Consider the following 14,176-nt stretch of genomic DNA (forward strand, 5'->3'; position numbering starts at 1 on the left):
CGTTCAACAGCCGGTTGACGCCCCTCGGGGTCCATGACGGTGGCCGAGATATCCTGTTGTGAAAGTGTTGGAACACGGACCCACAACAGGGGGCGCAATGAACGGACAATGGAGAAAGTAAATAACAAGTTTTACTGTCGTGAAAGTGCACAACCAATACAACAATTGACAATTTGGGTTTACACCGAATTCCACTGGTGTCGTGTGGACAGGCTCGAAGGTAGGAGACGTCTGTCCAAGTCGAGCCGGAACCACCCAGATTTCCCCTGCCACCGAACCCTGGAAATACTGGAACCGCCAAGTCCCGAATTCCCAGGTGGCCACTGCCTCCGCTCGTCGGATCCGGTACTGCTGGCAAGAGAACAAACACACAGGTGTGGATGCGGCTGCACCCAGTACACAGAGAGGGAAGAAGCTGACTCCACCTCACGTCAATACTGCAGAAAGGTGAGTACTTATCTTTTAGTAGTCAGCTGTTCTGCAAAACTCAGAGAGACAATATAATGTAGCAGAGAATCGTTACCTCTAACGTAAGGCGATATCTCGGCACTGAGGTGGAGACGCCGTCCTCCTGATATACCTCTGTGCTGAGTGGAACAGCTGTGTCTGGTGATGGGTGACAGCTGTCACCCAGGCTACTCCCATAAGGCGGCAGCGCCCTCTGGTGCCTGGAGCCCGCACTCCAGGCAGGGCGCCCTCTGGTGGTGGTGGGCCAGCAGTACCTCCTCTTCAGCGGCCCACACAACAAGTCTAACAAAATATTACAAAAATGTCAGTAAAAAAATCTTATATCTACACTGTTAAACCAAACACTCCATTTTAATACAGTAATTAAGTTAATGTAACTCAAACTTTGAAAAAAGTTATAGTTACTCATTTCCATTAATTAAGCAAACTTAAAATTAATTGTCATAACAACTCAGTTCCTTTAAGTGCATTTAAAGTTTTGGGGCATTTAAGTGTTGGTGATGTATTTCCAGTGCATTCAATTCGCTCATTTATTTGAGTTTATGTAACGGGGGCCAGCAGGTGTCGCTGTTCATATGTAGTTAGTAAACCTCACTCCCAACAACTCAGAAGAATTCTCTGGTCACAAGGCCAGAGCTCTGGGTTTTAGCCTTCTGGTTAGACAGTAGAGAAGCTTGAATCTTTGACTGGACTGGGTTGCTTGACGCGAGGATGTTTCGCTTCAAAACACAATGGGGTACTCAGATCAAAGCAGTTTCAGTCTTTTGTTTATGGTAATGAGTCATTCACGTCATCAGGAGAGGCATCATTCCCATCATTACAAGGGACAGCAACCCTGTCATTAGGAGGGTGCTAACTAGAGCACAATATGTGCTAATTAAAGCAAGTATTTAATTACTAGCCAATAGCAGTCTGCCTCTCGGTAGGAGGGGTCTCGCTAGGTTTAATACTCCAGCTTTTGTGGCTTCTGTTTGTTCTTCTCTACAAGGGTCAAGACAGAAGTCAGACTACCAGAGCAAGAATTTTAACTGAGGATGCTTCTGCGTTTTGAAGCAAAACGTCCTCGTGTCGAGCAACCCAGTCCAGTCGAAGATTCACGCTTCTCTACTATGGAAACCACCTGGACAACTGAGAGCCTACACAGAAACTTCTGGTTAGAGAGTCCAACTTCCATGCCGGAGATCGTGAGTTCGCGTCTCGAGAGGAGCGAATGGGCGGATTCATAACAACACAACGCAGAGTCAACAAGTTAACCAAAAATGCATCAAAGAATCTAATACAAAATGTAATGCAAATTTTAGGCAGAAATGTATGTCACTTTTTTAATTGAAAAACTAGATTTACATAAGTTTAATTAACTATAAATTAAGTTCCAAAACTTTAATAATTATTTTTTTTAATTATTTTATTTAAGTTGGCAAACTCAAATGATTTAAGGCAATCAATTTCCTCAAATGGTTTGAGTTCAACTAACTCATTGAGTTTTACAGTGTATGTGCAGTTAATCTGAGTAAAAAAAAAAAAAAATGAATTACATCTGATGGTCCAATCCAGAGATGAGGAAAGAAGTGGCTCTTGTTAAAACGAAACTAGATAAACCTTTACCAACATGTAAAAACAGATTTTCTTTGAGCACAGAAGACAAAGACTACAACAGCACAGGGACCAGTGTACCAAGTCAGACTTTGGACTGAAGTTCTCAGGAGAGCTTGAGCTGGAGCAGAAACAAGGTATCTCAGCAGATAAATTCAACTCTGCTCTGTGCAAGTTCTTGGCCTTGGTTGCACCAGAAAGATTATGAATGTGTCAACAGAGGAAAAAAGTCTCCATGGATTACAAACAGGGCCGTTTCAAGGCATTTGCCCCCCCCCAAGTAAAATGGACTTGGAGCCCCCCCTTGGCCTCACCACCCCACCCGGTCTGCCCAAAGCCTACACGAATGTTTGTATGTCTGTGAGTACTTGGGTGTTATACTCATAAAAGTCCAGCAGAGGGCAATGTGATACCGTTGAGTTGCAAGTTTTGTTGCTAATTTAAAAGATTTCTGTGTGGCTGTGCACCATCCTGGATGGTTGATTTGGTTCAGCCATTTGTGCTGGTGCATGCCTTCAGATCACAAGGGGCTGGCCCGCTGTTTGAGTATTGTGAAATATTTGTGTTTTTAATGTTGTTTTTCCATAATTTAGTTTAAAATTATTTTAATTGTGATATTGTGTTTTGGCTTTGTTCTTGTTCAAATGCTATAGAAATAAATTATTATTAGGAATTATTATCCCTTTTTGTCTCTGTCCATCATTCCCTTTTTTCTTGATTCAGCACCAGACATATCCTGGAATAATGGAAACGAAGCTCGACAAAGAAAGAACGCCGCTGAACATGACTGCAGAAGTTAAACACCTTCAGCTGCTGGCGGCACGCGGAAAAGACATAAACCTGGAAGAAATCAAAATGGTAGCTTGAGTGGAGCCGTTTTCTGTCATTCCATTGACATTTTGTCCTGTTACGTCCATCATGCCAGGACATTGTGACTTTGAAAGAATCACTGAAGTCAAGCTGTTTCTCTCCTGTGCAAGAACAGCAACACATTAGCACCTTCGAGGACAATGTTTTCTCTGACAGCAGCCACCAGTCAGTCCCATGCTGCCGTCACAGTAAATGGTGAGTCAAATTTTCGCCACAGCATTGGGTAAAACACAGAGCAGGTAGCCGAGTGGAAGAAAAGGTGCCACCCAAGAGACCAGGGTTCAATTCCCACTCAAGCTGCCCATCGGTGTTCTTGGATGAGACCCTTGGTGTGCATCATACCAGCCCATCATCTGTAAATGGGCACCAGGCTTGTCTGTGGAAGTGGACGTAACCTGCGATGGGGTCGTAGACTTCATTCCTCTTCATGCAGGGTCTCTGTGGACCTTTTTCTTTGAAGAAAATGAGTGAGGATGGAAGCTCTGACATGGTGACTTCATGCAAAACACTACAGCTGCAGTTGTATCATCAGTCTATAGCCACAGTAGACATAGTGTGTCGGATCAAAAAATGATAAGAACTGAAGCAAATAAACACTGGTGTGGGAAATCCAGGAGGCTTTTGTAGAAGATGTGGTTCAAGTGGCTCCTTTATAACGTGATCTCCAGTGCTCTTTGGCAATGTCTGTGGACATTCTTCTTGGCAAGGGGTTGCACCATATGCGAAAAAAAGCATGGATCTTGTGCACAGGTGAGTGACTCAAATATGAGGCTATGATGGATGGCATCTTGTCCTTAGAACAGAGCTTACGGGCTTCAACCACCTACAATGGATGCTCTAAATTTGAGACTTTTTGTCCCCACAGTACGTCTCAGTCAATCCCCCTTAGTACTATTTCATGAAACCGAGCCCTCGACAAGGCACTGCTCCTAGATAATGAAAGGAAGTAGAGGAGGCTGGGTTTGTCCAAATGGCAAGACGTCCATCTTGGGCCAAAGAACTCCTTGGAGTTAAATGGTAAATGGACTGCATTTATATAGCGCTTTTCCATCTGCATCAGACGCTCAAAGCGCTTTACAGTAATGCCTGAGGAGGAGAAATAAGATCATAAACTGTAATTTTGTTCAATTTTTTTAACTCCTCAAACCAATGCTGCTGTTTTATTTTCTCGTCTTTTACAAGTAAAGGGTCAGTTAATGGTAACACCTCAAGGGAGAAGAGCAAAGGAGGAAAACAAAGAGCAAAGATGGAGATGATGTGCGAGGAACGTGTGCTAAAACAGGCTGGCTCATTGAGGATTCCTCTTGAAGTGTCTCCCACTGAGGGTGGGCGGAGCTAGCCTGCAGTGACTCCACATTTGTGTGCACCAACATCAATGAAGGAATGCTGTCTGACCCTCCGAGAGTCTCTCCCGGGAGCAGACGGGTGGGCGGATGGAGGGAAAAGAGTGGGGACGAGCGACTGCTGGGAGGGTTTTAGACGTTTATTTCAGCGTGCATCGTGTGTGTGGCTACTTGGTCATTGCTCGTCTGTGTGCACTTACCGTGGTGATGTCTGTCCATGATCAAGCACACGTGACCCTTTTCAAACACAGAAAAATGCAGTTTCATTGATTTAAGAGTGCGAGCAAAGAGCTACGATGGACCCCCAGAGAGTCAACTGACAAGCTTCATATTGAACACAATTTCCAGAAAGTAGTCTTCTGCAGTAATGATGGTGCTGAGGAAAAACAGCCAATATGTTACAGAAACAGGTCCCAATCTGGGAGCCAGGGCTCCTCAAGGTCACCATACAAACCTGAGTGGTCATGAGTGGATTATACAGACAGAAAAAAACATTGTTCTTCTGTCAAGATTTTTAATTATTTAGTTTTTTTCTTGTGAAATGCTTGATTATTACAGATTATATACAAACACACATTACACACCAATAGCGCCAGGTGAGTAATGTTTGAGGATTTGGGGGAATTCATTAATTTTCTATACCTGTTTAATTCAATTAAGGGTCACAGGGGAGCTGGAACCATAATCCCAACAGACATTGGGTGAGAGGTGTGGGGAAAAAACCCCAGTCCATCATAGGGTCACATATAGACAATACCCAGTGATCCAGGGCAGTATCAAGACTAACATCCCATTCACACTGGAGTTGGCAATCCGGCTGAGCAGGATTAGGACTGAATTCATCTTAAGCCAGATCTTTTTTCTGAACCTCAGTTCTGCAAATTGGATTCTCGGAGATGGGTTGAGATTAGATTAGACAGACCTTTATTGATCCCTTGGAAAGTCTCTCTCAAGGAAACTGAGCTTCTAGCAGAATTGTATAGCAGCACACAGGGTAAGAAGCACACAGAGTATCAAAAGTGAAAAACGACAAAAACAGTGAGATTCGCCGTGGTCTGAACGCAAATGTGGCTAGAATCTGGCTAGCTCTGGGATTGTGACATCAAACGTCCTCACTTCGTCCATACGTCCACAGCGTCCTCTCCACTGTGTCTCACACACTCGTGCTTCCACGTAAAACATCCACATGCACACACTCCTGCACTCTCACTTCCAGATCTTTTGGCCTTATCCTGATTGAGTCTGGATGTGGGTAGGATGAGCCTGATTTTGAAAAAACTAGTTTGAATGCAATTCAGCTATAAAGTAATCCAGGTTGTCAGGACCTAAGACCTGAGCTTTCAATGGCTTCCTAGAGTCGGCCATCAGAAGTGTATTTGGCAAAAGTCAAACTTGCTGAGATCTTCATCTTTGAGTCCTCTGCTTTTGAGGTCAATATATCTGGGAAGAACTTTCAGATTCATGAGGTGTCTGGTGATGCTGTTACCTATGCAGGACAAAAACAGTCCAAGTCGGATTCGGATTTTGGTGTTACCTGTCTTTGTTTGAGACATTAGCTCATGATCTGGATATCTCTGGTACTCGGTCTCTCCAGAGAGACTTTGGGCACTGCTGGGTTGAGTTTTTGTCAAATGATCAGTTACTTGAGACTGGTGAAGGAACATCAGCCACGGCAGTTTGTGTTCTGGATCACACCCAGAGAAGCAAGTCACACAGCCACAGTTTTGAGGACCAGCCACCTGGAGAAGTCCAGGGTTTCACAGGGCAGTGGGAGAGAAATAGTTACTTCCAAGAGGTGGGGATGCACCAGAGTGGTGTTGCTATATGTCTGCAGTGAGGGACAGAAATCGGTGCATCCTGCTAGATGTGATCTGGTGCTTTTTAGATGTTTGGCTGTCAAAACCTGCAACCCAGCATCAGACTAATTCAAACTAGCTGAAAATAAGGTCACTGTTTGGTTACTTGGGGCCATTTACTGGTCCTCTTATTTGCTCTAATACACTTTTTTTTTTTTACTTTAAAGGGATTTTTAATCACTATCATTACCTCTGAGTGCAGCAGAGCTTTTACACTTGTTCTGTCTGACACTCTTCATACTGCTTCGCCTCTTCTGTAATAGACTCCAGCAACTGTTGCAACACTTTAAGGGCTGAAGTATCAACACGGAGCCGCTTCCAGCTTGAGAAAAATCATTTCTTTGTTGCAGAGTGTTTTCATTTTCTGTCTGCTCCACTCGTTTCCTCTGTCAAGTAAGCGCCTGGTTGAAGGCTGTGCTTCCTGCCTGCAGGAACAGAAGCTTTTCACAGCTGCTTGAGTTACAAACAGTCCACTTTATAAAGGCTGAACAGAACCAACACGCTACCTGACAGCGCTCCCCCACACCGCTGCAGGGGGAGAAGGAACTTATAAAACCAACACGGAGAGCTGAAGTGTGTTCGTGTGAGCGTTGAGACGGTTGGAGGCATCTACCAGGGTGGACGATGAGCTGCAGGGAGAGAAGATCGGCCTCGTGCTGACGGAGCTCCAGGTTTGGTCGGGACGGTGAGGAAGCGTTGCTGTCATCACAGACGTGTGGTGGTTCACTGGACCAACTGGGAATATCGCATGTCATTTGTCTACAGCGGCAATATGAGCTTCCTCTCAGACCGTAGAAAGTCAGGAAGTCTCACCGAGAAGAAAAATTGATCCAGCAGTAAAGCTGCATTTCCATATGGGAAACCTGAGCTGTGGCGTAATGTAAACGACCAGATCAGAACCTGGCTTGATGAACTTTCCATCAGGTTTTTAACGGGCACAGCTGAAGGTGATGTTTAACAACATTCTGGTGAATTCTAGGTTTCACATGTTGATGTAAAATGAGTTTGTTCTAACGTCCCTGTAGCGGGTTCAGATGAAGTGCTAAACCGCTACGTAGGTTAGCAGTCTGTGTTCATTTGCACACGTTGTTTGTTTATGAAATATAGAAGTCTGGCGCACACACACCACAGACTTCGACTTAGACTTCCAGTCTAGCAGAAAACATCCGATGGGCACAGATGGAGAACGTATTTAATGAAGTCTGGATGTTATTTGTCCATCTTGCATATTCATGGAATTTTGAAGTCCTTATGTAAAATAACAGCACATGCTGTGGTGTGCAAATGTACTTACTAAGTTTCTGTCCATTGGTAAACTCATCCAGAGGGAAACAGTGTTAAAATGTGAGTTGCACATACAGAAAAAAAGATGTGACTTATACTCTGGAAAAAACAGTAATATATTAAAGGAGAAGGATCTTCAGAGTACAGTCTTCCACTGAGGCCAAGTGACTGCACTTTTTATGTGTTTATAGCTCAATGTGTACAGAGAATGAAGATCCTGTAAGAAAACATTTTCTTCCATTGCATCTGAACTTTGATCCAGATTCACATTACGAGTAAATTATCCACTTTCAGACTCAAGTCCATCAGCTGAAGTGTGTCAATGCATCCACCACAATATGGAACCACCCAGGTTCCTGGATGGCAACCAACACTGCTGCAGCTAGGAAAATAGTGGGCAAGTCATTGGTCATCTGCAGCTGCTGTGGTCATGAGCAGCTGGAGATGACCAATACGTGGTGGACAATGTCCAGAGAGACATGCCATGTAGACAAAATGTCAAAGATGACATCCTCAAATGAGTCTACCAAAGTCCCCACTCATTTGATGTAGTCACTGCAGTGTTACCACTGGATCCTTGGGTACCTGGAACCATAGACATCCAGTAGTCACCTTAGGTCATTGGTTGACAGGCAGCACCAGGACACTTGGACCTTTTGCACTGGCATCACCAAACACTTGTTCAGCAACCTCATGACAATGAGTGACATCACATAATATGCAGTCAAAATGATAAATGGCCTGTCTCGCAATGCTGAATAAACTAATAAAAAATAAATCCCTGGATCTGTGTTTGTGCACCTGGTTTGGAAGCTACTTTTTGTTGCTGGTTGAATGGAACAGACTGTGGGCTCAGCCTCTGTGCATCTGTGTGTTTTTGTGATACCAGACTGTCCTGGTGGAGGTATTCCAGAGGGGATTCTGGGCAGCGACAGCAGCACCGTCAGAACAGCTGCTCTGCTCCCCCAGCACGGCTCCATCGTGATGGGCTTTGGCACCACCTGTATAAAAACAGACAATCAATCAATAAATAACTAAACAAATAAAATCAGTCCGTCCCAATGATGACAGAATGGACAGAAACTGAGAAAAAAAAATAGCAGAGGTTCCATTTTAATAGAACACATTAGGATTGTTGTTGGCAGTATAACATGGTGCCAAATGGGACAGAATGAGGACATAAACATGGATTTTAATTTTATGCAAAGGTTTGTTGACAGAACCGTAAAATGGCAGATGTAGTCCCTCCCCAGAAAGATATCAGAGGGTTGACGTGTACCCTGCACCCTCTGCACACCCAAATATAACTTTCTATTATGAATACTTCACTGAGCTTCAGTGGACCACACACATAATAAAGTAATTATTAATACGAGGAGAAACCTGTGATTAAGTTTAGATAGTGTTCTTTACAAAAAGGTTACTGGTGAAGACTGCCAATTGCGCCAACCATTTCTCTTTTCTACCCAATTAGATTTATTTTACAAGAAATTGTTCAGAAACTGACTCTCGTGATACTGTGGATAGGTACCCCTGATTTACAGATAAATACGGTCTGTATTTTGACCAAAGAATGTAGAAGCATTGCATAGATTGAAAACTTTCCCTTTTGGGAGGAGGATTTTTCCGACCCCAATAACTTTCAGGGTTATGGCCTATTCGTGACCTAATTCAGACATGTACCTGACAACATCTAGTCAAACCTTTGTACCAAATATGGCTGAGCTGTGACCCATAGGGAATAAATGGGTATTATTCTGACCCCCATAACTCAGAGTATCAGCCCATTCGGGATGATAGTGATGTATGTGCTGCTCCACCCCCAACAAACCCACGTGCCAACTTTCAAAGCAGATTGGCCCAGCGACTGCTGTGAGGTAGTCCGTAAACCATGACACACAGACGTGTACCATTTAATACTAAACGTAATAAACGCAACTGTAATTTGGCACATAAGCAAATTAAAACATAATAAATACAACCCCTGGCAAAAATTATGGAATCACCGGCCTCGGAGGATGTTCATTCAGTTGTTTAAATTGGTAGAAAAAACGCAGATCACAGACATGACACAAAACTAAAGTCATTTCAAATGACAACTTTCTGGCTTTAAGAAACACTATAAGAAATCAGGAAAAAAAATGTGGCAGTCAGTAACGGTTACTTTTTTAGACCAAGCAGAGGGAAAAAAATATGGAATCACTCAATTCTGAGGAAAAAATTATGGAATCATGAAAAACAAAAGAACGCTCCAATACATCACTAGTATTTTGTTGCACCACCTCTGGCTTTTATAACAGCTTGCAGTCTCTGAGGCATGGACTTAATGAGTGACAAACAGTACTCTTCATCAATCTGGCTCCAACTTTCTCTGATTGCTGTTGCCAGATCAGCTTTGCAAGTTGAAGCCTTGTCATGGACCATTTTCTTCAACTTCCACCAAAGATTTTGAATTGGATTAAGCTCCGGACTATTTGCAGGCCATGACATTGACCCTATGTGTCTTTTTGCAAGGAATGTTTTCACATGTTTTCTAAAAAAGTAACCGTTACTGACTGCCACAATTATTTTTCCTGATTTCTTATAGTGTTTCTTAAAGCCAGAAAGTTGCCATTTGAAATGACTAGTTTTGTGTCATGTCTGTGATCTGCTTTTTTTCTACAAAATTAAACAACTGAATGAACATCCTCCAAGGCCGGTGATTCCATAATTATTGCCAGGGTTGTATCATAAATAAAGTAAAATCTAACAATGGAATTTGACATCAGTATAATTTTAATCAATCAAATATTCTACCCGAAAAGAGATTTTTGGAAAATGACTGCCATCTTGAATTTTCTTGTGGCCAATCAGCCACATATGCTAAGTAATATTATGAGCATCATCACGCCAAATTTGGTGGTTGTAATTTTCAATTTCAATTTATTTTCATTTATATAGCGCCAAATCACAACAGAGTTGCCTCAAGGCGCTTCACACAAGTAAGGTCTAAACTTACCAATCCTCCGAGCAACAGTGGTAAGGAAAAACTCCCTCTGAGGAAGAAAACTCAAGCAGACCAGACTCAAAGGGGTGATCCTCTGCTTGGGCCATGATACAGACACAAATTACAGAACAATTCACAAAACAAATATACAGGAAATGCTGTACCTACCAATGAATGATTTTGCTGTATACTTAATGTTATCCGCTCCCCTAATTTGGATGGTTGCCATTCAGGACCCAAGATGGCTCCATAGTATGGCGTACGCGACATGTGGCACCAGCTCATTCTCCCTGACCTGATCTGATTAGTCCAGGTCCTGTATCTGTTGGTAATCTACTGTATATCTTTAATTTTTTTTTGTTCGAGTTGCTTGTGGAGATTTTCTGGACTCACACTGACTCCTTGAATCCTATGCTTACCTGGGTAATCACAAGGAAGATGAAGTGACACACTCCGTGGAGAAATGTTTTCATAATAACGTCTCTGGGTTTCAAATATTCCAAATTAAAGAAATCTTACAATTTACTGAATAAGAACAAACCATCATCTGCATACAGCACCAGTGGGAGTGACTGTATAATAATGTCTGTCTGGGTTAAAGTGCTTCATATCTGAACACACAAAAAGCAGATGAAGTAAAGAGTCATCGATCAGGTTTGACCCTTCTGCCACACCGTACCACAGAGGTCACAGAGACTGACCCGGTTCATTACTGCACTCTGTGGGGAAAAGAAAAACCACCACGAAGTCCAGTCATCCCTGTTTTCCTCATTATATCATTCTTTTACACACTCACTCTCTCAATCAAAACAGTGGTGAAATAGAATATACACATGAGAAGAGGATGAAAAAAATCTGAGTGGAACAAAGGACGTCTGTGCTTATTTCACATCCCTACTGCGGGAATCACTTCTTGAAGAATCTGAACAAAACGGATACAACAAAATCCCTAAATGAACAGATTTTCTTCTGTTAGTAAAAACACAAATGCACATTACAACCTTATCAAGACAACACAGGCGGCAAGTATGTTGAAAGGAAACCCTATACACAGCAGCAAATTAAAGACAGAAAACGGGGAAATGTGATCAAATAGACAATAGATTTGTGCCCAACTTTAAAATTAGAAACACAAGCCTGTGTTTATAATCCAATTCTACCTCTGATAATCTCAATTATCTCTGCAAAAGAATTAAATAAAAGCTTTGGATCTTGTATTTATGGAAGTGTATTGCATTCACTAGAATAAAAAAAAAAATAGACCGCTGATCTCGTAATTACGAGATCCTGATCTCCTAATAACGAGAAAAGATCAGGTGTCTAAACTGCTTTTTATATATAGCTTCCGTACCTCCAGTCCCTCAGTAAGGAAGCGGGCTGAGGTTAGCAGATGATAACACACTGTAATCAAACACAAAGTGTGGATTTTTCCCTAAAGTGCTCCTGGATGAATGTCCAGGGAGGAGCACGGGGCGTCTCACCAAAATGAGACGTGTCTCGCTTCCCTCCAGACTTCCAGCTTTCACTCACACAGCCCCACCGACCACTGAGGGACAAAGAGGGGCTCACTGCCACCAGAGCGCGTGCCAGTCTGGGTGCCCTATGCCCTGCGTCTCTGGAGGAGTTTCATTCAACCAGGAAGAGTTTAGGGGAAAATCCACACTTTGTGTGCGTGTGGTGTACGATCACAGTGCAGTGTCGGCGATTAAAAATTGGCCGATTTTCGATTATGACTCGGGAATTCTCACGCTTGTCTTTGCTGAGGGACTGGAAGTACGGAAGCCCCTTGAACAGAAGAGATCCCCCCCCCCCCCCCCAAAAAAAAACTCGTAATTACGAGATCAGCAGCCTATTTTTTGTTGTTGTTGTTTTTTAACCAGTGAATTCAATATACTTCTGTATGTATTGGATCAAATTATGTTCAAATGTTTAACACAGTAATCCCAGGAAACAACTTGCTGGTTTGAAAACATCTCAGAAACATTTTGTGGTAATACACCCAAAACCTTCTGTAAACCTTGATCAAAAAGTAAGACCATTTGGCTGTTCTCCTATTTTCACTTGGGGTCACCACAGCAAATCTGAGGTGGATCTGCATATTGATTTGCAACAGGTTTTAGGCCAGATGCCCTTTCTGATGCAACTCCACATTACATGGAGAAATGTGGCAGGGGTGGGGTTTGAACCAGCAACCTTCCGCACTAAAACCAAGTGCACTAACCACATGGCCACCACCCCTGCCCAGAAGCTTTTCTTGATTAATAAAATCTCACTGGATTATTGATATACGAGGTCTGTTAGAAAAGTATCTGACCTTTTTTTTTTTTTCAAAAACCATATGGATTTGAATCACGTGTGATTGCATCAGCCAAGCTTGAACCTTCGTGCGCATGCGTGAGTTTTTTCATGCCTGCCGGTTGCGTCATTCGCCTCTGAGCAGGCTTCGTGTGAGCACTGGTCCACCCCTCTCGTCGGATTTTTATTGCAAATAAATGTCTGAACGATTTGGAGCTTTGCTGCATCAATTTTTTTCCAGAAACTGTGAGAGACCTCCAGGTGGACACCGTTCGGAAAATTAATATGGTTTTCAGGGACGATTTTATGGGGATTACACAGATTGAGTAATCCAGACGGTTTAAAGAACGCCCACAACTGCTGAGAGCGCGGCGCGCTCCCAGCCCCCATCGACAAGCTGACACCCCGCTGGCACAACCAGATCATTTCCAACGTGAAGGCTTTGTTGATCCGGGACCTCGTCTGACTTTCACAAAAAGGCTGAAGATGTGGACATCAGCACTTTTTCTATACATTCCACCGTTACAGGAGTTTTTGTCATGGAAAGAGGAGCGGAGGGACGTGCCATGGAACCGTTCATTACGCGGGACAAAACCACCTCGGTGTTGGTCTCACAGGACGGCTTAAAGGTGGATTTCAGACGGCTGTCGGTTGCTTTTCAGTTGTGTGATTATCCGATTGTGATTGTGCATGAGCTGGACCTGCGCCAACATGTCCTGGAAGGCTTCATCACGGTGTTGCTTTGTGCCATGCAGCTCCACCGCGCATCGCGGTGGAGCCGCTCCTCTTTCCATGACAAAAACTCCTGTAACAGTGGAATGTGCCGTTCATTTCTAAACTGGATGCTGTCTTGATCCGGTATGTCGTCTGACTAGCACAGGAATTGTGAAAAGAGTGGACATCAGCATTTTTTCGGCACATTGAGACAGACGTGCAAAGGAATTCCGCGCATCGCGGTGGAGCTGCATTCCCAGCTCTCCACAATTTCTCTTATACTCACTCGACTGGTAAGCCACTGAAAGCCGAGATAGGCATGTCCCAACTTTTCCTCTGACACTCCAAAACGGAGGTGTTCTTTGTCTCGCTCCATCAGCGAATCTGTCGTGATGTGCGAAGCCTCCGCGTGGCTTTCCATGAAAAAATCTCTTGTTAAAAGTGAAATCTGCCGGGAAATGGCTGATGTCCAGCTCTTGTGATAACCAGAGAAATTGCACACGACGGTCCCGGATCCATACAGCCATCCGTTTAGAAATGAAATGGTCATTTCTGCCTGTCAATCACGGAGCACGGCGTGCCGTGTGCCATTGTGGGCCATCCTTAAAGCGGTAGTAACACTCCTTAATCTCTGTGAAGCCCATAAAATTTTCACCGAAAGCCATGTGAATTTTCCGAATGGTTTCCAGCTGCCTGTCTCTAACAGTTTCTGGAAAAATTCTGATGGAACAAAGCCCAAATCATTCTGCCATTTCCTCACAATGAAA

General features: G+C 43.4%; 1 protein-coding gene across 2 annotated transcripts in view; it reads right to left on the minus strand.

Moving 5' to 3' along the window:
- Positions 1-14,176, minus strand: part of atrnl1a (attractin-like 1a) — a 449,940-nt gene that overhangs the window by 17,487 nt on the left and 418,277 nt on the right. For both annotated transcript variants that reach the window (XM_034184477.1, XM_034184476.1), the window contains one exon: positions 8,301-8,415. In XM_034184477.1, the coding sequence (XP_034040368.1) occupies positions 8,301-8,415 (115 nt within the window). The remainder of the gene's footprint in view (positions 1-8,300; positions 8,416-14,176) is intronic.

Source organism: Thalassophryne amazonica, chromosome 13 (assembly GCF_902500255.1).
Source record: "Thalassophryne amazonica chromosome 13, fThaAma1.1, whole genome shotgun sequence".
NCBI classification, from domain to species: domain Eukaryota; kingdom Metazoa; phylum Chordata; class Actinopteri; order Batrachoidiformes; family Batrachoididae; genus Thalassophryne; species Thalassophryne amazonica.